At 38.0% G+C, this 24,490-nt stretch overlaps 1 protein-coding gene across 1 annotated transcript in view; it reads right to left on the bottom strand.

The window, feature by feature from the left end:
• Positions 1-24,490, bottom strand: part of LOC126162232 (obscurin) — a 720,647-nt gene that overhangs the window by 385,257 nt on the left and 310,900 nt on the right. The window contains exons 16-20 of the mRNA XM_049918601.1: positions 18,485-18,620; positions 14,277-14,452; positions 7,008-7,113; positions 6,581-6,865; positions 6,176-6,460 (exon numbers count right to left, since the gene is read on the bottom strand). Coding sequence (XP_049774558.1) covers positions 6,176-6,460; positions 6,581-6,865; positions 7,008-7,113; positions 14,277-14,452; positions 18,485-18,620 — 988 coding nt within the window. The remainder of the gene's footprint in view (positions 1-6,175; positions 6,461-6,580; positions 6,866-7,007; positions 7,114-14,276; positions 14,453-18,484; positions 18,621-24,490) is intronic.

Below are 24,490 nucleotides of genomic sequence, written 5' to 3'. Positions count from 1 at the left end.
CTAATCCTACTCCCAATGATCCAACTCCCCAAGATACTATCCAAATTGAACCATGCCTGGAACAGTTCCGTCCTCCGTCACAGCGGGACCCACCTCCTCTTCCTCAAAATCACCCTCTCCTAACCTTCCAGGAATTTCTGACTTCCAGCCTTGCCTCTCAATCCTTCTTAAAAAACCTTAGTCCTACTCCCAACATCACCACTGCTGAAGCCCAGGCTATCCGTGATCTGAAGGCTGACCAATCCATCGTCATTCTTCCGGCGGACAAGGGTTCCACGACTGTGGTACTTGATCGTCGGAGGTATGTGGCTGAGGGACTGCGTCAGCTTTCAGACAACACTACTTACAAAGTTTGCCATGGTAATCCCATTCCTGATGTCCAGGCGGAGCTTCAAGGAATCCTCAGAACCTTAGGCCCCCTACAAAACCTTTCACCTGACTCCATCAACCTCCTGACCCCACCAACACCCCGCACCCCCACCTTCTACCTTCTTCCCAAAATTCACAAACCCAATCATCCCGGCCGTCCCATTGTAGCTGGTTACCAAGCCCCCACAGAACGCATCTCTGCCTACGTAGATCAACACCTTCAACCCATTACATGCAGTCTCCCATCCTTCATCAAAGACACCAACCACTTTCTCGAACGCCTGGAATCCCTACCCAGTCTGTTACCCCCGGAAACCATCCTTGTAACCATTGATGCCACTTCCTTATACACAAATATTCCGCATGTCCAGGGCCTCGCTGCGATGGAGCACTTCCTTTCACGCCGATCACCTGCCGCCCTACCTAAAACCTCTTTCCTCATTACCTTAGCCAGCTTCATCCTGACCCACAACTTCTTCACTTTTGAAGGCCAGACATACCAACAATTAAAGGGAACAGCCATGGGTACCAGGATGGCCCCCTCGTACGCCAACCTATTCATGGGTCGCTTAGAGGAAGCCTTCTTGGTTACCCAGGCCTGCCAACCCGAAGTTTGGTACAGATTTATTGATGACATTTTCATGATCTGGACTCACAGTGAAGAAGAACTCCAGAATTTCCTCTCCAACCTCAACTCCTTTGGTTCCATCAGATTCACCTGGTCCTACTCTAAATCCCATGCCACTTTCCTTGACGTTGACCTCCACCTGTCCAATGGCCAGCTTCACACGTCCGTCCACATCAAACCCACCAACAAGCAACAGTACCTCCATTATGACAGCTGCCACCCATTCCACATCAAACGGTCCCTTCCCTACAGCCTAGGTCTTCGTGGCAAACGAATCTGCTCCAGTCCGGAATCCTTGAACCATTACACCAACAACCTGAAAACAGCTTTTGCATCCCGTAACTACCCTCCCGACCTGGTACAGAAGCAAATAACCAGAGCCACTTCCTCATCTCCTCAAACCCGGAACCTTCCACAGAAGAACCCCAAAAGTGCCCCACTTGTGACAGGATACTTTCCGGGACTGGATCAGATTCTGAATGTGGCTCTCCAGCAGGGATACGACTTCCTCAAATCCTGCCCTGAAATGAGATCCATCCTTCATGAAATCCTCCCCACTCCACCAAGAGTGTCTTTCCGCCGTCCACCTAACCTTCGTAACCTCTTAGTTCATCCCTATGAAATCCCCAAACCACCTTCCCTACCCTCTGGCTCCTACCCCTGTAACCGCCCCCGGTGTAAAACCTGTCCCATGCACCCTCCCACCACCACCTATTCCAGTCCTGTAACCCGGAAGGTGTACACGATCAAAGGCAGAGCCACATGTGAAAGCACCCACGTGATTTACCAACTGACCTGCCTACACTGTGAAGCGTTCTATGTGGGAATGACCAGCAACAAACTGTCCATTCGCATGAATGGACACAGGCAGACAGTGTTTGTTGGTAATGAGGATCACCCTGTGGCTAAACATGCCTTGGTGCACGGCCAGCACATCTTGGCACAGTGTTACACCGTCCGGGTTATCTGGATACTTCCCACTAACACCAACCTGTCAGAACTCCGGAGATGGGAACTTGCCCTTCAGCATATCCTCTCTTCTCGCTATCCGCCAGGCCTCAATCTCCGCTAATTTCAATCTGCCGCCGCTCATACCTCACCTGTCTTTCAACATCATCTTTGCCTCTGTATTTCCGTCCCGACTGACATCTCTGCCCAAACTCTTTGCCTTTACAAATGTCTGCTTGTGTCTGTGTATGTGTGGATGGATATGTGTGTGTGTGCGAGTGTAAACCTGTCCTTTTTTCCCCCTAAGGTAAGTCTTTCCGCTCCCGGGATTGGAATGACTCCTTACCCTCTCCCTTAAAACCCAATCCTTTTGTCTTTCCTTCTCCTTCCCTCTTTCCTGACGAGGCAACCATTGGTTGCGAAAGCTAGAGTTTTGTGTGTATGTTTGTGTTTATTTGTGTGTCTATCGACCTGCCAGCGCTTTTGTTGGGTAAGTCTCATCATCTTTCTTTTTAAATATATATATATATATATATATATATATATATATATATATAAAGAAAGATGTGAGACTTACCAAACAAAAGCGCTGGCAGGTCGATAGACACACAGACAAACACAAACATACACACAAAATCTAGCTTTCGCAACCAATGGTTGCCTCGTCAGGAAAGAGGGAAGGAGAGGGAAAGACAAAAGGATTTGGGTTTTAAGGGAGAGGGTAAGGAGTCATTCCAATCCCGGGAGCGGAAAGACTTACCTTAGGGGGAAAAAAGGAGGGAAAAAAGGACAGGTATACACTCGCCCACACACACATATCCATCCTCATATATATGTGTGTGTGGGCGAGTGTATACCTGTCCTTTTTTCCCTCCTTTTTTCCCCCTAAGGTAAGTCTTTCCGCTCCCGGGATTGGAATGACTCCTTACCCTCTCCCTTAAAACCCAAATCCTTTTGTCTTTCCCTCTCCTTCCCTCTTTCCTGACGAGGCAACCATTGGTTGCGAAAGCTAGATTTTGTGTGTATGTTTGTGTTTGTCTGTGTGTCTATCGACCTGCCAGCGCTTTTGTTTGGTAAGTCTCATCATCTTTCTTTTTAAATATATTTTTCCCACATGGAACGTTTCCCTCTATTATATATATATATATATATATATATATATATATATATATGAGCTGCACTAGGTTGTAGTGGGTTGGTGAATTGGGTAGGTTTTATAGCAGGCACAACTGCGGGGGGAAGGAGTCTTCGTGTATGTATAATGGTCTGGGTACGTCATATAGTTTGACAAGCGTATTAGAGAGAATGGCAGAAGGTGACAGTTAATTATATGGGAAGGATATCCGGGAGAAGACAATCTCATTACAGGGCTAGACTATTACTAGTCATAACTGAGGCACTTGAAGTTTAGATGGTACGCAATGATAACAATGATGATGACTCCAAGTCTTTTGGAAGCGAGAGTTGTGTTCACTGAAAGATGAGAAGAGAAGAAGACTTTCAGAGATTTCTTTGTGGTTAAATTCTGTGGTGTAGTTGCAGGAGAAGAAAGACTGAGAGAGGCCTTCGATATACATGTCAAGGGATTTGGTGTTGCTGTCTTATGTAGGAGGAGAGGCTGTTTGTGGTAGGTCAGAGGTGCTGGTCTACCAAAACTGGCACACTTTTGATAGGAATGTTCTTATCTGCTACAATGTAACAGGCATGCTGATCATTTTTCTGAATTTTGGAAAGTGGTAGAAGATTGGGATGTGGGTCAGGTGGAGTAAGCAGTTCTACAGAAACACTGGTGAGACTTTTTGAGGGGCCTAGGGTTTTAAGGATTATCTACACCTCAGTCTGAATGGAAAGAAAGGGGTCTTAACGAACAGTTACTGTATGTATGTTGTGGCATATGAAACTCAATGGCACATACTGCCCACAGTCATGTACCACAGTAGTGGAGCCTTTGTCTCCAGTGTGGATGGCAATATATCAATCTGCCACTAGATCACAGGTAACTTGGAACTCACCTTGAATACATTTTTCAAGTTTTGCTGATATTCTTCAGGAATCTCTTTGGGATTCGTGCCTGAACTGTTCTAGGCAAAGATTGTTGCTCATTATATTGATTGTTGGGTGGAACTGAGGTTACGGGTGAATGAGAGAAGGTCTTTCACAAGGGCAGTTAGACTGAATTTGGGGTGTGACTGGCCATTGTGCTATTCAAAAGAGTAGTATAAGAGGCATCTGAATGAGAAATTTGGGACTAAATGTGGGCTGGGATTGTGAGGTGTGAAGAGTGAGATTATGGCAATAGTTGGGCTTCAATAGGAGATAAATAAAGATTCAGTGTTTCACTAAAAAGGCCAGGTTGGCTAGTTGCCTAAGGGATGGGGAGGTGATGGCTTGTTGGATGCAGTGTTGGTTGGTTCGTTGTTTGGTGGAAAGAGACCAAACAGCGAGGTCATCGGTCTCATCGGACTAGGGAAAGATGTGGAAGGAAGTCGGCCGTGCCCTTGCAAAGGAACCATCCCAGCATTTGCGTGGAGCGATTTAGGGAAATCACGGAAAACCTAAATCAGGATGGCCGGACGCGGGATTGAACCGTCGTCCTCCCGAATGCGAGTCCAGTGTGCTACCACTGCGCCACCTCGCTCGGTAGGATGCAGTGTTGCGAATGTTGATGGACAGTTTCCTCAGGCAGTGTGAGGTGTTTTGCTCCAAGTTTCTGGCAGGTTTATTCTAGGTGTGTTTGCAAACATAGGACCTAAAAGGTGAAGCATTTTAACCAGGAGTAGTACATGGCAATACAGACACTTTCCTGATGGTTTAGGTTATGCCATAAGAAATCAAAATTGATTGAAAAGTAGATGTTAATAACTAACACAATCTCATATGAATCATGTAGAATTCAACACAGGAGATATTTTGTAAAGAATACTCTTCCTCATTATGCAACAGAATTATTACATAGCCTGTAAATAACACCATGCACCATGTGGCTGAACAGCAGAGAGCATGAAAACAAACAAACAAAGATTTGTGTAAGTCTGCCACAAAGAAATTAAGAGAAAATATGAAAACAATGAGAAACAATTACAAAAATGTTAGTGAACGAGATAATGCAGGAAGGGACGTAAATATGAAATAGCAAGAAATGTTAACAATAAATAGCAACAGCATATCTTAAATTATTTATCTGGTGCAATATATTATACTGACTGTAAAATATGGGGGACGTATAAAAGGAAATGCAGTATATTTTTTTGTCTTGTCCAATATCGGTTTAAAAATACAGAACTTGTGGGACATTGTGGAATATTTCTGCTTCAGCCCCTACAGTATCATGAAGTTCCAATTGGTGGTGCCACTATATGTAGCCCTCAAAGTGGCATCTGTAATAGAGAAGCATTCCCGGCAGTAAACAAAAGCACAGTGAGGTGTCTGTCATAATCGCAACAAGGTCGCGCAAACCTGTCTGATCTCAAAGTTGGCACACATATCTGTGACTCCTGCAATGTTGTTACATGCAGATGACTCCTGCACTGTTGTTACAAGCAGGCATTCTCATTCAAGATCACCAACAGTCACAATCAAACACATCACTGCACAACTAGACATCGTCATTGGTAGTGCAACAGTTATGTGCTACCCTCAGGAGACTGAAGAAATGACTTCAGCATGTTCATCAACACAAAAATGCAAATGAACTTCTCCTTTTGCATGACAATGCAATGCCTCACACAAGTCTGTACAACCAAGAGGAACTCATAAAACTTCATTGGACTGTTCTTCCTCATCCACCCTACAGCCCAGATATCACACCTTCCGACTTCCATCCATTTGGTCCAATGAAGGTTGCACCTACAAGAAGCAATACATGGGTGATGGGGACGTTATTGATACAGCAAGACGCTGGCTCTGATGTCAGCCAGTAGAATGGTACCATGTGGGTATACAGGCACCCCCAATAAGCTGGCATAAGGCCACAGCATTGAATGGAGATTATGTTGAAAAACAGGATTTTGCAGCCACAAGAGTGGGGAATAATATAGTGTATTGTAAAGCTGAACAAAACCAACATGATTTCAGAAAAACATATGATGCATTGCTTATTGTATGTCACTTGTATAAACATACCTCACATTTACATAATATTCTATCTTCTCCTTAAAGCTAACACACACACACACACAACAACAACAACAACAACAACAACAATCTTACTGCTTTTATTACATAACTTACCATTTAACTTTAGGCTTGGGGTATGCATCAACCTTAACATTAAACTCAATATTTGTATCACCTTCATTTGCTTGAAGGTCAGACAGATCTCTCTTGAACTCAGGAGCACAACGGACATTTAATACTCCTTCATCTTTTTTCCAGCCATGATCATTTATCACTTCACAACTGTAAGTTCCTGAATCATTTCTTGTAGTGCCTTTGATTGTTAAAGTGTGAGTTGGGCCATCAACTTCAATTATAATGTGCTTGCCATCTGCTTTGAGCTCTTCCCCATTCTTAAGCCTGTAATATAACAAAATAAATAACAAAACATTCCATTAATCTGCACATGTTCATGGAAGTAAACTAAAAATCTAGAACAGAAATAAGCAGTTAAATTGCATAAATGAGCACAGTGATTACCATTTCACATCTGGTTTAGGATCACCCTGAACCTTGACTTCAAATGTTATTGTATCATCTTCCCTTGCTTCCACTGACTTGTTCATTGTTTTAAGGAACTGTGGGCCAGAGTGGACAACAAATTTCCAAAATTCAGAAGTCTGGCTCATTTCATTGGTTGCCACAATTGAGTAGGACCCAGAATCCTCTAATTTTGTGCTTGTAATGGAGAGGGTGTATGTCTCTGAAGTTTCCTTGATTATTTTTATACGATCTGTCTGTACAATTTGTTGGCCATCTTTGTACCTGTTAACCAGAAGTAACATTGTATTTAATTTTTGAAACAGGGCAGGCAGAAATATAAATAAATATAGTTCCTCTCTAAAGATTTTTCTACTGACAATTTTTTTTGAGGACTGAAATAGAATTGTCTTTTATTTTCCCTTACCATTTGATTTCAGGTTCTGGAACTCCTTCCACTTCAACAGTCATCTTAAATGGTTGATCTGTCATGCATGATGCATCCTGCATTTTGGTCTTAATTTTTGGTGGTGCTGGAATAAAAAATTCACACAATTTTTGCATGTGATTAGAAACTAATTCATATTAAAAATAACTAGGCCCTACTTAGGAATGTACTTGATAATTATGAATACACAGTAACAATTTGTTTTAGGCCTATTTAATGTTTATAAATAGAAACTAGTATCAACTTGGCAAGCTTCTGAAAGATAAGCCACCATCAATTATTTTTGAAACATTAAATACTGATAAAAATCACCACATCACACCGCAGCCCACTGAGTCACTGCTCACTTGATAATAAAAGAAGAAAGCAACAAACAGCACCAAGTACATTCATTGTCAGTACCTCTGATGGAAAAGTGAAAAGAAAACAAATGGGTTGCTGCAACAGACAGTTGAGTGATTAAAATTTTCAGTTATTTCTGAATTTAATATGAGAGCAATGAAAAACTTTCATTACGTTTGTGTCTTGTGTGCAATACATGAGTCAAGTGTGAACATGATGCGTGAAATAGTTTTGTTTGTATAGCTACTTCCAATTGTGCATTTTGATGAAATAGATAAACGAGAATTTTGAGCCACCACAAATGTCTATCTTGAAAAGTTTTTCTGCAGGAGAAATTCATCCAAAGTTGGAGGAGTTTTACAGAAAGCCAACTTTTTCATTTGAAATAGTTAAGAAATGAGTGACTGATACAAATATGATTCTACTTCTCTTGAAGATTATTCACATGAGGGGATGTTACAAAATTATATTTAAAAATTTAAATATCAAGAAACTGGACAATAAAAGGTACAGGTCATAGTTTACACCAAAAGCATATTAGAAGAAAGAGTAAGGTGGTATATTTTACATTAAGAATTAATTTTGTGCAAAGATGGGTGCATTAGTGGATTTATTAACAAATAAATTTATGAAGGAAACCATGATGGTGTTTAAAACACATATTTATGTCATATTCTGGCCTGGTGTATTATTCAATATTTTCAGTTGATTGTAGTTTTTGCTATATTAATAACAAAACTGGAAAACCACCATACTTGTCTGTTTGAACATGCTAATCTCCGAAACTTCATGACAAAATTTTGTGGGGTTTCCACAGGTAACTTGAGTGTAGCTCGGAGCTACATAGATGCTTTATTTCATCAAAATTGGAACAAACAGAAAAAATTATAATTTAAAGCTGTACCTAAATTTGACCAACAGATAGTCACAACAAAAAGTCTGCTACACATTTGAGCTTTTTGACAAAAGGCTTTCTAATGTAGAAAACATGTGATTACACAAACACAACTACTCACACACACCAGACCAATGTCTCTGGTCACAGAGGCCAGACTCCATACAGTAACTGCACCTTATAGGGGAAGCAATATGTGGGTCCTGGGGCAGGGAGGGGGAGCGGTAGCAGTGTAGGGGTGGTGCAAGGTCTAGTGCTGCTTGGAGGAGCATGCAGCAACATTGTGGAGAAAGGGTAGAGCTACTAGGTGCAGTTACAAACTTTGGCAGGAGGGGGAAGAGGGCAGAGAAGGACTGAAGTTGAGGAGAGAAACTTAACAGGTTAGAATGGAAAGCAACTTGAACAGATGGTTACCACAACTCTTAGTTCATTGAGGGCTAGCCACTATCCAGTTTCCAATACTGTAATGGACCAATTTTGTATATTTCCTTACTACACTAATTATATCATAAGCAACCATTCTAAATTAGACAAATAACAAGATAATGTTGGAAACATAAACAAAGTAGTAATCTCTACGTAGTAGGTAATGTAATATGTAAATGATGATAAAGTACTAATATACCAAACCTATAAAGTTCAATCAATTGGTACGAACATCTAAAACTGTTACATTCAGTTTTAATTAACATATAATGAAAACATGTTATACTAAGTTGCTCATTTTTGTTTATCGCTAGTCTTATTCCTTCATCCCTCTTCCTTTCCCTTCAAACCTTCTGCCAGAAGGAGTCACTGGCTCTGAAAGCTTAGGCATTTCCATATATTTTATATGTATTTGCTCCTGCTGCCACATGATGTGCAGATTTTTCACCTATATTTTCAAATACTGATTATTTTCACTGATATAACTCAAAAGCTCTGAATGGCATGATTTGTTGTCTTTTTTCCATTTATCATCTAGCCAGTTTTTTTTAGAAACTCCTAAATATGAAATATGACAGTAAACGCAGTTTGTGTTTCTGTCACACTCACTCTGTCCGCTCTAATAGCAACTGGAAAACAAATTATGTTATACATCAATATCTGCTGAGCTGCTTTCTCCCCATGGATGAGATGAGCATTACTGGTAATCTTCTTATTGATCACAAGGAAAAGATGCAACTTGTTTGTAGAATTGAGAAATAGATTCCATAAATCAACAAGTTCACACCTTAATAAACTACACCAAAATGGGAGAAATTAAATCATGAAAACCTGCGTCCAAAGTATAACAGTACAAGTTTAGACTAGAAACACACGTGGATTGTCATCACAGAAGCATCCACACTGAGACAGAATCACAGGCCAAGGTCATAGGAAATAATGATGGTGACAGTACTAGAAATTGATGATGACAATTGTCTTGTATGGAAGACACCTGAGATACAGATCTATCATATTTAATATGGATTTTTTATAGAATTGTGCCAGAAAAAAGGAGACACACAGAATAACGTGGACCAACTCTACTTCCTGATCCTCACTGTTACTGTAAAGATACTTTGCAAATTTAAGCACCTGGAATGTGAATGACTCAAAATGTTTGCTGGCAACAAATGGAAGTGAGACATGACAGAGACCAAAGACACAAAAACTGATTAATGCATTTCACACAAACAAAATTAAATTCAAAATAAGTTCAACATGCAAATATTAGTCACACCGCAAATGATCACTGTAGGTGGTGCAGAACTGGACCAGGTGTAATGCGACCCTGCAGCACTGAAAGGAACTATTGCATTTGATGTGTAATGATGATCTTACTGTGAGTGAAGTTGCCCAATTTGTTGGTGTATCAATGCAGACTGTCCAATGCGTCTACAAGCAATAGTGCACCACTCACAGCCATGGAACACAACATAAGAACAGTGGTGTCTAAACAAAAGGTGGTGAGCACCAATCAGGAGTAAGTGAACTAAAGTAGTAAGTTACTAAGAGAGAAGAAAATCAGTGACTTCCAGTCATTAGCACTGAACTAAAGGAGTGAATTACTCCAGGAGTAAATTTTTCATTTAGTTCCGAAGTAAATTTATTTCCTCCATTACTGGTGGAGAGAATCATTGAAGAGTATGCTACTATGTTAGTAACATCAGTGGGAAACAAAGCCAAAATTTACTCGTAGGCAGTAGTAGGAGTAAAGTAAGACAGTAATGTGCGATTTTTGAGTTCTGTGTTTTAAGTGCTGAATTCTATGGATTACCTGGACTACAAAGAATATGTGGAGATGGAGGAAGAGGTGAACATCCCAAGAATAAGGGTTGTACTGGAGAGAAGAGACGCTTTTGTAATGTTTAGTGACAGTGATTTCAAAGAGCGGTTTGGATCTTGTAAGGAATATTTTGAGTTGCTGCTTGGTATGCTGAAGCCATTACTGCAGCATAATTCTGACTGGAACTGTGCTTTGTCTCCAAGGCTGCAACTTCTTTGTGGATGCAAATCTTTCATACAGGTACTTATCAAATCGTAGCAGGGGATCTCATTAATATCTATCGTACTACTGCTGGAAGAGCTTTCAACAGTGTGATAAACAGTTTAATTGCCTTAAAGCCACTGTATGTGTCCATGCCACAGAGCCAAGAAGATATATCAAAGAACAAAAGGCAATTCCATCGAAATGGTAGATTCCCAAATGTCACAGGGGCCATAGATTGTGCACGTATACCCATACTTTGTCCTTCTGGAGCACAAGCAGAACTATACAGAAAATGCAAGAATTTCTTTTCTATCAATACACAAATCATCTATGATGCCAATATGAAGATTCTGAACATGGTAAGCCATTGGCCACATTCCATGCATGATGTACATATTTGGGAAAATAGTAGAGTTGCTGCAGAGTACAAAAATGGATAACATGATGGGTCGCTTGTTGAAGATAGTGGATATTCTCTCTAAAACATGTTATCATGCCTGTATTCTGAGCCCACACAGGAGCCAAATGGTGCTACAATAGAGCCCACATTGCTACCAGATGTGTAACAGAGTGAGCATTTGGTGTTTTAAAGAAACATTTCCAAATTCTCACTAAAACAATGTGATTTAAACCAAACAAGTGTGGGAATGTTATTGTGGCTGCTGCAGTTCTACACAACATTCTAATTCAGTCACAAAAACCCACATTTCTCGAGCACACTGGCTGAAGAACTGGAACGTGAAGTTTGCTCCATTATGTTCTTCAACTTATTCATAATTTCCATTTAAGGTTATGCTCTTCTTCCATGATTTTTCTTCATCTTTCTGTTAATAACATTTTTACATTATATTCCTCTCATATTAAATGAATTTTTTAAGGAATGAAGCTTGTCTGCTTTTTTCAACAACTCTCAGCTCTTCACCACAACCACAGGTTGTCTCCCTCTTTTGCTAGGCGCATCTTCTGATAATCTCCCACAAAAGAATGCAGGGCGAGGTTCATGAATATGGGATCAAGTGCCACCTACAACAGTTATCATAGTCAAAGTTGCTTGAAAGTATCACATTATCTTCAGCTGCGTCATTGTCGTGAACTCCTGCTATCCCTTCGAAAACTTGTGAGATCGTATCAACAACCATTTGGCTTATATCGTTGATCTTCGTCTCACCTACTCCACTGCCAGTGTGAAATTGTTCTCAATTACATTTAGCTTTTATTTTCTTTGCTTTTGTTTTCATCTCCTTCCAAATTACTTTAAGCTGCTCTTGTGATTTTTGCGTAAGAGCTTCTGCGTTGTATTCAAGGTGTAATTTTTTTTCCTTTTTTTTCAAGCATTCTTTTTCCTTTTTAGCATGTTGATATCACGCTTTTTAGATTCAATAGCAGTTATGTGCATTTTCATTACTTCAGCAATCCATGCTTTTTCATTTTCTGGTATGTTTTTTGAACGTTTCCTAGCTACCTCCATGTTCCTGCAAGCTCGTATCTCAAATTGGCGCATGTGTTAATAAGCGTCACCAACCAACAATGGATGTTGGTAGCTTTAGATGGTGGGGTTAACAACAGATTCATCCATTAATAGCACATTTCTTTTTCATAATACAGGGATCTTATCATTAATTAGTATGACAGGATTTATATTTTCCAATTTTAATAATTCAATTTAATAATCCTTTTTAGCTTCTACAATTATAGCAATGAACATAAATCATGCAATAAGTGATGCAATAATGTCTGCCAGCAATCAATATTTTCTGGGAGGGAATGTAATGCACGTGCCAGCAGTCTGCAGAAATGGCTTACTTCTTTAGTAAAAAGGCACTACTACATTAGAAACAACTAAAGAATTAAATAGTAATCGAGCTCTCCAACAGTTACTAAAGGAGTATATTACTGCCGAAGTAGCTTAATAAAGTAGTTCAGACTAAAGAAGTAAGAGTTACTACAAAAATAATTTATACTAGTTTGGTGCTTGCCACACAAAATTTTGTGATGGAAGTAACTCCTCTTCCAAATTCTTTAAAAGAGGAGAATTTGGCTCCCCTGACAGGCATTCCCATGATGTCCCAGTGACATCAACTGCACAACGCTTGAGATCATTCAGATTAGTATGTGAATCAATGGAAACATGTCACCTGGTTGGCAGAATCAGATTCTTGTTACACTAGGTTCAATGGTTGGGTGTGGATATGCCAACATCCAGAAAACAGTTGCTCAGAATGTGGTAGTGGGGGGAACACTATGTTATGTGGATGTTCTCCTTGGTTTCCATGGGACCTGAGGTAGTAATCAAAGGCACCAGGATATCTGTAGACTATATGAACATTACTGTGGACTAATTGCACTCCTTTATTCCAACAGTGATGGCATCTTCCAACAGGATAACTGCCTATGTCACAAGGCCATAATCATGCTACAGTAGTTAACAGAAAGTGTGGCAGTAAACTCGCATTAATATCTTGGCCGCCAAATTCACTTTATCCAGTAGAACACATCTGGGACAGCAGCAGGTGCCAGTTCCGAGCCCACAACCCACTGGCCCTTAATTTATGGGAATTGTGTGGCCTGTGAAAAAACATCTGATGCCACATAACTCCAGAAACCTACCAAGGACTTTCAAAACCCATATCACGTACAATCACTGATGTATTGCATTCCAAAGTTGGATCAACATGTAATATAAAGTGGTAGATTTGTTAGAAATGTATCCAAGGCTTATGTATGACCTTCAACAAATTTTTATAGTATACATCTGTATCTCATGTGCAATACTCTAAAATGGAAATTATCACAAAAGTGCATATAAAAAGTATAAATGAAGAATTTTATTCTTATGAAGCATCTGATACTTCTGAGAACTAAACTGCACATGTCTTTTTCTGTTTGTCTTCCAATCAGCTCTACTCCAGTTGTTCCTCTTTCAGCAACTGGCAAATAAGTGCATCATTTTTGTCTCTCATATTATTATATTTGTTATAATGATAACAATAATGAGTATAATAATAATAATAATTGACAACAGAAGATACAAAGTATAATATCCTATGGCATTATCTTGTGGGGTAACTGTAGTCATATACATGACATCCTATTATTGCAGAAGAAAGCCATTAGGATAATTACAAATTCTTCACATAAGGCTCACTGCAAACCCTTACATATACACACCTTACCACAGATTATCAAAATCAATAAATAGCTATGAAGTCACAGGGCACAAACTATTTAATAAGCTGCCACATGCTATACAGGATCTTCCTGAACATACATTCAAAGAAAGACTGCATGAATGGTTTATTGCCCAAACGTTCTATGATATCAATGAATTCTTCAACTGTAAAATGCAGTAATCCAACAGATGACCCACTGCACATTTATTGTAATATAAGCTAAAATATTTCAGTAGTCAATACCTTATCACAATGTATTATAAACGGTATCTCCATTTGACGTTGTCAATTGCTGTAATGGCCTAAAGACAATACAATCTTTATTATTATTATCACTAATTATATGAAAACCATATGATTTGAAAATATGTGTAGTATAAACTAACCTTTGACCATCAGATCTACTTCAGCAGAATCTTCTCCCAGGTCATTCTTTGCTACTATCTTATATTTTCCAGCATCATCTGGTGTAACACCTTTGATAATAAGGGAGATACTTTCATCATCTTCATAAAGAAAACGAACCCTGCCCCCTGCTGTTACTTCCTTGTTGTCCTTGTACCTGGATATGACAGAGTGATCAAGATACATGTTTCTTACAGTATGACATTTGCCACAGAAACGAAAAATATTGTTTCATAAATTCATTTAGTATATTAAGAATGTTAAATAAAACTAATGACATCGAAAATGTGTGTTGTACAAGTCGCTGATAAACATATACTAGAACAGCACAGGAAATTAATGGTTGGTATTGGATAATTCTTTAATTTTGGATTTAATCAGAAAACTGCACTAGATAGACCTCCGACTGAATTATACATGGACAAAATAGATCTATTATTATTATAGTTAAGCTTGTAGAATCAAAAGTAGTGGCTAGGCATTTAATAAAATTGATGTAAAATTTGACATCAGATGAAAATTATTACTAGGAGGTGAAATGACTTCACAACAATTGTCATCTAGGAAATGAGCTCTGAAGTGTGTGAGTGTGTGAGAGAGAAAAACAACATTCTTCTGGAAATGCCCAGGTCTAGCCTTCATGTAACTAAGTTCTCACCATTTCTTCAACAGTTAGTAGCCCTCAGTAAGGTGTAATAATGTATACTGAATGGAAGAAGCACCTTCAAATTCTGAAAATACACGATTTTGTTGTACAAAAGTGGTATTGATTTGGCATTCAAAAATAGGAACATTACTTGAACAAGCCCCTTCCCCGCCCTTATGAACAGGCTGATATTCACAAAAACTGACTGTGCTGCAAACAGCACACTATCTTATCATACTGCAAAAGATGTGGCAGTACTCTACAAGTATGTTTTATCTGGTATTTATTTTAATACAGTATTCTGTGTTTTAAAATGTGGACTTCTTTGTAACAAAATAATTTATGCTAAGTATAATTCACTGTATTTAACTGAGAAGATAACATAAGTGTCTCAAGTTGGGGTTACTGGTATTTTCATGGCTTTCATTATGAAGCACCGCATAGAGCCACAAAATACTAACAGAAATATGTCATGATAAATGGGAAATCTGCATTCAAGTCCCAGTCCAGCACAAATTTTTGTGCGCCACTAATATATTGTATATCTATAAGCCCCGCCTAGTGAAGCTGACATCAAATGAATTCAGAAGCTGTGATTAAGTTTCATATTCATGAAATACACTGACAGAAAAGAAAATTCCAACACCAAGAAGGAGTTTTGTGTCATAAACGAAAGTTGATAGGCGTGTTGCTACAGCTGAAAGATTATAGCTATCGAAATTGCGTGCCAGTCACATAAGAGAGGCTCTAGTAGTGTCACTATGAGGATGCGAAGCAGGTTTGCTCTAAATATGTGCGACAGCGGTCTTGAACTTTAGTTACCGTTGAGATCGGACATGGTGAGTTGATGTTAGTCAAGAATGCCTTTAAGGTGACAAAGACATCATTATCAATATGTCACTGAGTTTGAATGAGGTCATGTATTACGGCAGTGAGAAGCTGGATGATCCTTCTGCGATGTTACAGAAAGACTTGGCAGGAATGTAGCCACTATACACAACTGCTAATAGTGGTGGTCATGGGAATGTATGGTCACACGAAGACTGGGTTATAGATGACCATGTGGTACTACTCAAAGGGACAATGTTTAGCATATGGCTCTTGTACATCATACTGCATCTGCAGCAGTAATGTGAGCAGTAGTTACCAGCACAGTGACACAACAACTTGTTAAAAATTAGTTACTTCAAGGACAACTTTGAGCCAGATACCCTGTAGCGTGCATTCCACTGACCCCAAACCACAACCATCTGGTGTTAAATGAGAGCTCATTGGAAAGCAGGTTGGAAGTCTGTTGTGTTTTCTGATGAAGACTGGTTCTGGTTCAGTGCAACCAATGGCTGTGTGTTGGTTAGAAGGAGTACAGTTGTGAGCCTGCAACCGACTTGTCTGCATGCTACATACAATGGACCTATGCCTGGAGTTATGGTCTGGGCTGCAATTTTGTATGACAGTAGGAACACTCTCTTGGTTATCCCATGCACCCAGACTGCAAACTGGTACATCAATCACATGTGCCAACATTTCTGAACAGTATTCCAGGGGGTGTTTTGCAACAGGATAATGCTTGCCCACATTCCGCTGTTGGAATCCAATATTCTGTTCAGGGTGTCAACATTTTGCCTTGGTCTGCTCAATCATCAGATCTGTCTTCAACTGAACACATAAGAGATATCATCGAAAGACAAATCCAATGACATCCACAAGCAGTATTAACTGCTCATGTTTATTTATTTTATTTATTTATTTATTGTTCTGTGGGACCAAATTAAGAAGAAGTCTCCATGGTCATGGAACGAGTCAATACATGAAATTATAACACGATAGCAGAAACAGATAAAATGAAATGTAAAAAACATATTCAGGTGACAAGTCGTAAGTTTAAATAAAGAAAATCAACAATGTCACACTGGAATTTGCTTAATTTTTTAGCTCTTCCAGGAGCTCCTCAACAGAATAGAAGGAGTGAGCCATGAGGAAACTCTTCAGTTTAGACTTAAAAGTGTTTGGGCTACTGCTAAGATTTTTGAGTTCTTGTGGTAGCTTATTGAAAATGGATGCAGCAGAATACTGCACTCCTTTCTGCACAAGAGTCAAGGAAGAGCATTCCACAGGCAGATTTGATTTCTGCCTAGTATTAACTGAGTGAAAGCTGCTAACTCTTGGGAATATTGTATTGACCGACCAACAGCAACAGGCACAGAATTCCATTCCACAAACTGATATCCAGCACTTGTACAACATTACGCATGCTTCTTTGCAAGCTTGCTTTCAACATTCTGATTTTATTTTTTATGTTGTGATTTTCTTTCCGCCAGTGCACTTTTGGTTTGATTTTTATTGAACCTAAAAATCGTGCTGTGTATTGTTACACTTGGATACGAAACACATCACAACTGTGATATGTAGCTTATACTTAGAAAATCAACAGTTACAACACTGAAATTAAATAAATCAGCTAAAAACATATGGTATATAAGAAGCCATTTACTAGTATTAAGAGAAGGAAAGTTGCTACTCACCATATAACAGAGATGCTGAGACACAGCTACACACAACAAAAACACTCTCACAATTGTCACACACACACACACACACACACACACACACACACACACACACACACACACTAGCATATGCAAGTCACACACACAACTGCAATCTCAGGCAACTGAAACCACACTGCAAGCAGCAGCACCAGTGCGTGATGGGAGTGGCAACTGGGTTGGGGTAAGGAGGAGGCTGGAGGGGGGATAGTATGGTGGGGATTCCAGACAGTGAAGTGCTGCATGTTAGACTGAGCCTCCTTCTTACTGACCACCAGTTGCCACTCCAATCATTCCACTGGTGCTGCTGCTTGGAGTGTGGTTTCAGTTGCCTGAGACTGCAGTTGTGTAAGTGAGTTGCGTTTGCATGCGTGAGTGTGGGTATGTGTGTATGTCTGCTATTGTTGACAAAGGCCTTAACAGCTGAAAGCTATAATTGTGAGAGTCTTTTTGTTGTGCCTATCTGTGACTCATAATCTCTGCTATATGCTGAGTAGCAACTTTCCTTCTCATAATATTGTTACATTCCATCCTGGATTTTCCATTATTTGATTTAAAACCATTTACTAGGTTATTTTAAACCAAAATAACAATGAAATAATAAGAAAAAAATTAACATAGATATTTTAGACAATTATTTATACAACAGTTACATCTGTACAATGAACTACAACTTGGTGTATAGAAGGAAACAATTAACTTGGCTATCTTACACTGGTAGTCATAAATTTTTGCTATTGTATAGATGCAGTTCCTCTGAAATAAAGTTTTCATTTCTGCTTTCAATCTTTTAATGACTCAAAGCTTTAAGGTATCTTTCATGACAGTGCAAATACTGGGTGGTTTTAGAATAATGTCAAGCGAATAAAAGAAAAGAGAAAGGGAATAAACTGATATAAGATTAGGACAAATTTTTTTAAATGGGTACATGGGGTATACTTTCAACTATGGCTTTAGCCTAAAAGTACATCTGTTTTGTTCTCAGCTGCATGCTCACCATTTTACATCTGGTTTAGGGAAGCCATTTATTTTGAGTTCCAACATAGCTGAGCCACCAACACTCACTTCTGTTGCTTTAGTTTCAGTTACAATTTTAGGGGCTTCTGGTTCCTTCAGGAGCTGGTTTACAGAACCTAAAAACAATGAAAGCTTGCAAATATAATTTTCTTCATACATTTCAAATACATGAAAATGATAGCATATACGAACGTTACAAATAAAAATGAAAGTATCAGACATGAACACAGCTGTCATGATGTTGAATCTGAATTGTTAGAGAGAGATACATATGAGGAGACAAATAAAAGGTGGGCTAAGGTGTTTAATATGCTATGCCAAGAAAGGTGTATCAAATGAGAGTCAGAAATGGAATGAAAGCAATGACAGTAATTATTAGCAAAAATAGATGTAATTATGAAGAGTGATGATTGTAATCAAACAGAGACTGTTCTTCCAGAAAAATGGGAAATGTTATTTCTTGGATATTATAATTTATACAGCATATGGCAGATACACTGTATAACAACGAGATAAAATCAATCTATAAAAATAATGTTTGCATCAGTGGACACTACAACCAATAAATGAAAATGCAAGTCTAGAATTCACAAAAGGGAAGTGCAAGGACCCGTTATGATACTGATTTACACTGTAGTAGCATTTGCTTGGTTTATGATCTTCTGATTCATATCCATAACCATGTGAAGGCCATTATTCATTTTTCAAATGAACATCCATCACTACTTTTCGTCTGTTTATAACAACTCATTTTGCATGGCTGTCATTGCAGTAGTTGTTGTTCGGGTTTAGGCTGCTCAAAGTAGTTCTGCACAGTGTGCAATTATCAGTCTTCACAGTGCCTTGTATCAAGCAAAATTTACTTGTTGCTATTAAACTGTACATGAAGTTACAAAATGCAATGGTCATTTAATCACAGCAGTACACAATGTTCAATTCTGCTGTAGAAAAAAAAATGACTAACAGCACTTCATTTCTGTATTGTGTCCCAAGTTGTACTGTATAGCTTGAAGGTAATATTTCTCATAAATATCTGTGCAGTTGTGCTCTGTAGTCATATTTTGAATAAAAGTAACATTAAGTGAATAAATATGAGTTGCATACACAACTTGTATGCCACTCAGATTTAAAAAAAAAAAAAAAAAAAAAAAAAAAAAAAAAAAAAAAAAAAAAAAAAAAGTAATCATATTTACTAGTTGTGGCAGATATCAGTCTCAAAGTTTGTAGTATGATTCTGATTTTTCACACCTTTGGTTGAAAGTTTTCCTGTGTTAACCAGTAACTTAGGATTTGCAGTAACAGTCAAGTCATTAACTGAGATAAATATGTGTGATATTACTGGAGATACCATGCAGTGCTGGAACATCAAACTGAGTATGATGTTCTCAACAGGCTGTAACATCTTCACATGCTGCACCCTTGTGTAATAAGAAAAGAAAAAAGTTTGTTGTTTTGCCTAATTCACATCTTTTGATGTGTCAGATTTCATTTCAGAGCATTGAACAGAAATGTCTGCTTCACAGAGCTTTACAAAAATTTTGGAGTATGTTATGGATTAAAAGTGGCTGCTGCTATGTAACAGACAGCAGCACTGATACAATGCCTGCTTTTTATGCCTTTTGCACTTTTTGTTTGTTCTGTTCCTTGAGGTGATATTACGACTGAATAAACATCAGAATTAAATTGAATTAACTTTGATTTCTCTAGAATATGCAGAAGCCATTTTTATAACTTTATTAGTCATTCTGTAATTATCTCTGAGGAGTTTTAACAGAGGACATAATTCATTAGACCCTTTCATGTTATTTGCAAGTAGGATGTTTTGTGTTAACAGTGAATTCTGCTCTCTCTCTCTCTCTCTCTCTCTCTCTCTCTCTCTCTCTCTCTCTCTCAAAACAGAACACTATATTCCACAAGCATCCATGAGAGTCATTTATATGATACAATTGTACATCTTACATAATTTCCCCAGGTTACACAAAGACAGTGGCAATGCACATCCACTAGGATACCACCAAGGGAAATATTAGCATTATCCTCAGTTATTACTACAGATCTGAGTTAGTCATCACATTCAGACATACAGAGGTTACAACCTTATCTCTTTGTGACTTGACCATAGCAATTATTAATTGCAGTAAGGTTGCCTTTGCCACATTTTCCTTCAGAGCATTTGTGCTCACTTCAGTTGGTTGGCACATGTGACGGGAAATTCCAACAGATGAAAAGCAACTATGTCTGACTTTGTCATACTTGTTTGGGCATTCAGTGTTCAAATGAACAGCCTGAGTAATTACTCAATTGCTGATCAGTTACTCCTTGCAGACTCATATCGCAAGAACATGAGACCAAAGGATGTGTAAAAATGAAACGAGATTCCAAAGAATATGTACTTAGTGTGGAAGACTGTGATCATAGAAGTACTGGGAAAGATCTTCATTAGTGAATATTCAGGACATAAAACATGTTGATTATGTGTATTGCGGCATGTGCTTTGCTCTCCTCTTCATTCAGTTTCACAACAATGCATGTGATAGCACATGTTAGCAGAATACACCAAAATATAAGTCCTAAAGCGTTACCAGCTTCCATAGTTAATACTAATAGTAAAAGGTATGCAGAAATGGCGGCCAAAGATCTACATGCATATAAACCAGTATCAGATGGAAGGTTTTAAGGGGTCAGTGGAAGAAAGTGCTAACCGTCAATTTTGTAAAATAAGTCTGGCCACATTATCTCTTGTGATTTCAGCTACATGTTGATAATGTTTCTACAGCTGGAAAGAGCTGATAACTATATGTATTGTTTTGTCTTATCATATTTTAGTTCTCATCTTAGGATGAAAACAGTGTCATCCAACAAATGGCGCTAATGACCGTAGCAGTTTTGCGCCCTAAAAAAAAAGTGTCATCCAACATATTACACATAGCAGTTATGTTGAAATCTTGCAATCAAATAAAAAGACGGTTGCTTAACAATGATATTAATTATGGCTGTGATTCATTTAGGATGACAGTGATGTGAATACTAATAACATGTGTGGAAATACATCAGCTGTTGAAAATACTGTAAGTTTGGCTTAGCAGTATATTTTCCATCAGTCTAACTTCAAATGGTTTGGCATAGCATTTATTAAAACTTTCGGGAATTTATTAATGATTTGAATGCATACATTTAATGCAAAATATATCAGTGAATTCTTACAAAGTTGTAACTTTTTCATTTCACTTTTTAGTAACAGAAAACCTGTTACACACATATTTGAGGGTTAGCATTATTTCAGTCCTAACATTAAAGGTATTCTTATCCAGATTCAGTTCTCTACAATAATTTGTGCATTTTTATTTATAGAAAGAATCAAAAATTACATCCAATAACAGAGAAGAAGGAAGCAGCAGGTCACCACATCCTACATCGAATATGCTACAACACATCAAAAAAGAAGTACTACTAAGAAAGTAAGAAAGAAGCAAAAAACAAATGAAGGCAGGCTTTATAGAACCTATAAATGAGAAGCAGTTCCTGGACACACCTTTAGGCAACTGTGTAGCTGTCTTCTGAAGTGTGCATAAAAACTGCCAAATGCCAATAATGATATTTCTAACTGCTACTGGAATCTGGCTGACTTTGACAAACAAAATTTATATTTATTGGTTTTATAAAATCATATCCTGTAGAAAGGAGTGGTCAAACATCTCCACAATTTTATCACAAGCAAAAGCCCTATAACTTTAACATTGAAACATAGATGGACAATGCAGAATGTGTACAGAAAATCTTTTTTGGTGGTCCATATTAAAACAAGTGGAAAACATGAAAATCTTGTAAATTGTTTTCCTGAAGACAGAATCCAGGATTTCCACAACTATATCTGAAACATATCTCCATACCAGACAAATTATAGCCTAATGCAAAACCCGTATAAAGTGTATTTTAACAGTGATTTGAATACCACAGCATTATATCATGATTAGCTTGTTAAGTACTGTGAAGAAAGGAACATCCAGTCTGACTGTGAAGACAATACAGGCAGTTTCTTTGTCATTCATTTAATATTTGATTTTAGTCACCAAAGTCATATACTTGCAAGATTTGTGATGAGCTGCACATTATACTCACAAATCTGATTAGTACCATACTGAATGAGAAATAACAGAGGCCCTTAAAGAAAAACAGCTGCATCTGAGAACTGCAAAGAGCTGCAGCTTTGAGAAAGAAACCTGAAGAATTCAGTTGCAAAGCAAAAGAAAGCCCAGAAATCTGACTTGCAACAAAGTCTACCCACACCAAAACATTCCTCCGGTCCTGCTTTTATTTGCGCAAGATTTGGATATAAAATCTGAGCATTCCTGACCGCACTACAAATGTTGGTTTTATGTTCATGAAGGACAAGAGTGTTGCTACTGAAGGCAGTGATGAGGTAAGTAGTTGTTTACTGAAGTATGTCTGCTATATGAAGATAAAAAGTAGGAAGTTGGTCATATTTTCAGAAAACGTTGGTGGCCAAAATAAAAATTGCAACACGGATACATTACCTATTCTCCATATGTATCTCTGAAGAAATGTAACATTATTTTCTGATACCTGGCTACAATTTTTTTACATTTGAATTGTGAATGTTTTAAGGTTATTACAGTAACAGTTTCACTTTCTAAGTTTGGCAAGTACTTTTTGATGAAGACAACAATAAACCATAAAAGTATTAACAATGTTACAAATATAAAAAGTTATGGGACTGTCCAAAAATTTCTAATGGATATACAATTACTTAGCTAAACATATGGTGGAACAATTTGTAGATAAATAAAGTATTACAAATAAGTCTATTACAATTTAAGATTTATGGATTTAACCAAATGTACAAAACACAATAGCTTAAAACTATGCTCTAGTGTGTCAGCACTTTCTTCCATTGACCTCTTTGTTTCACACTTCATGTAAGAAGTCAGTTTATAATTTGTGGAGCTTGACACTGCGAACATTTTGTCTCATATTACAATAGTGTCAAGCAATATCAAAAGACAGAACAATCTCCAGCATCATCCAGGCTATATGAATGAATGACTTTTCATCTACAGCGTGCTAACCTCTCATTGGTTAAAAATGTTTGCTCAGACTCCTCATTATATAGCCATGAAAATAGACAACACAATGAAAGAATGTGACATAATGAATATGAAGATAAATATTTTAAAAAGCAAGTTACACGATTTTCTAATTGAACAATGCTACTACTCTGTGGAAGATTTCATGAAGGACAAAGTGATACTTTGAGCTGGATCCCTAAAATTGAATAAAAATTTATGATAGTTATAGTAGATGTAAATACTGTAAGTGTGACAAATTGCAAGTAAGTAAACACTCCATGAAATATTATTGTAAGTGTGACAAAATTTTGAATAAGCAAATTGTAACCCTGACATGTCTCCAGTACATCATACATATGTTCTGAAACTATGTACGTTATGAGATGAATAAAACACACATCACACACACATAGCAGATATGTTGACCTACCTGTCTCACAAAATGTGTTATCTCTCTATAACTACACAGATTGTTGACAAAAATTGAACACTATTGGAGAAATTCATAACAAAACTTTGGGTTCATTATTAAGACTCATACTGTTAAAACATTCTGCAATTTAGAAATAAATCCTCAGCATATTAATTAGATTTTATATGTTACTGACTCAGGTACTAATATATACAAGGCACTGTTGCCATTTTGCCGTCACACATTACACATGTTTTGAATACTGTCTCTGAACCCATTTTTGGTAGTAGTTACACAAAAAATGAGCCTGCAATGATTTTTTTCCATGATTTTTGCTGCTAATGATGTGGTCCACTTCATGAAGAAGATAGGCGACTTGAATTTGTTTGTGCCAAGCTTGAACCAAGAAATGGAAAGTAGATGGAACAGCCTATTTATGGTGATGCAATCTATGATTCAGTAGTATGACCAAGTTGTGGAAATATTT

Source organism: Schistocerca cancellata, chromosome 2 (assembly GCF_023864275.1).
Source record: "Schistocerca cancellata isolate TAMUIC-IGC-003103 chromosome 2, iqSchCanc2.1, whole genome shotgun sequence".
Lineage (NCBI taxonomy): Eukaryota > Metazoa > Arthropoda > Insecta > Orthoptera > Acrididae > Schistocerca > Schistocerca cancellata.
The sequence above is the reverse complement of the archived record's forward strand: the minus strand, read 5'-3'. Positions and strand labels throughout refer to the sequence as shown.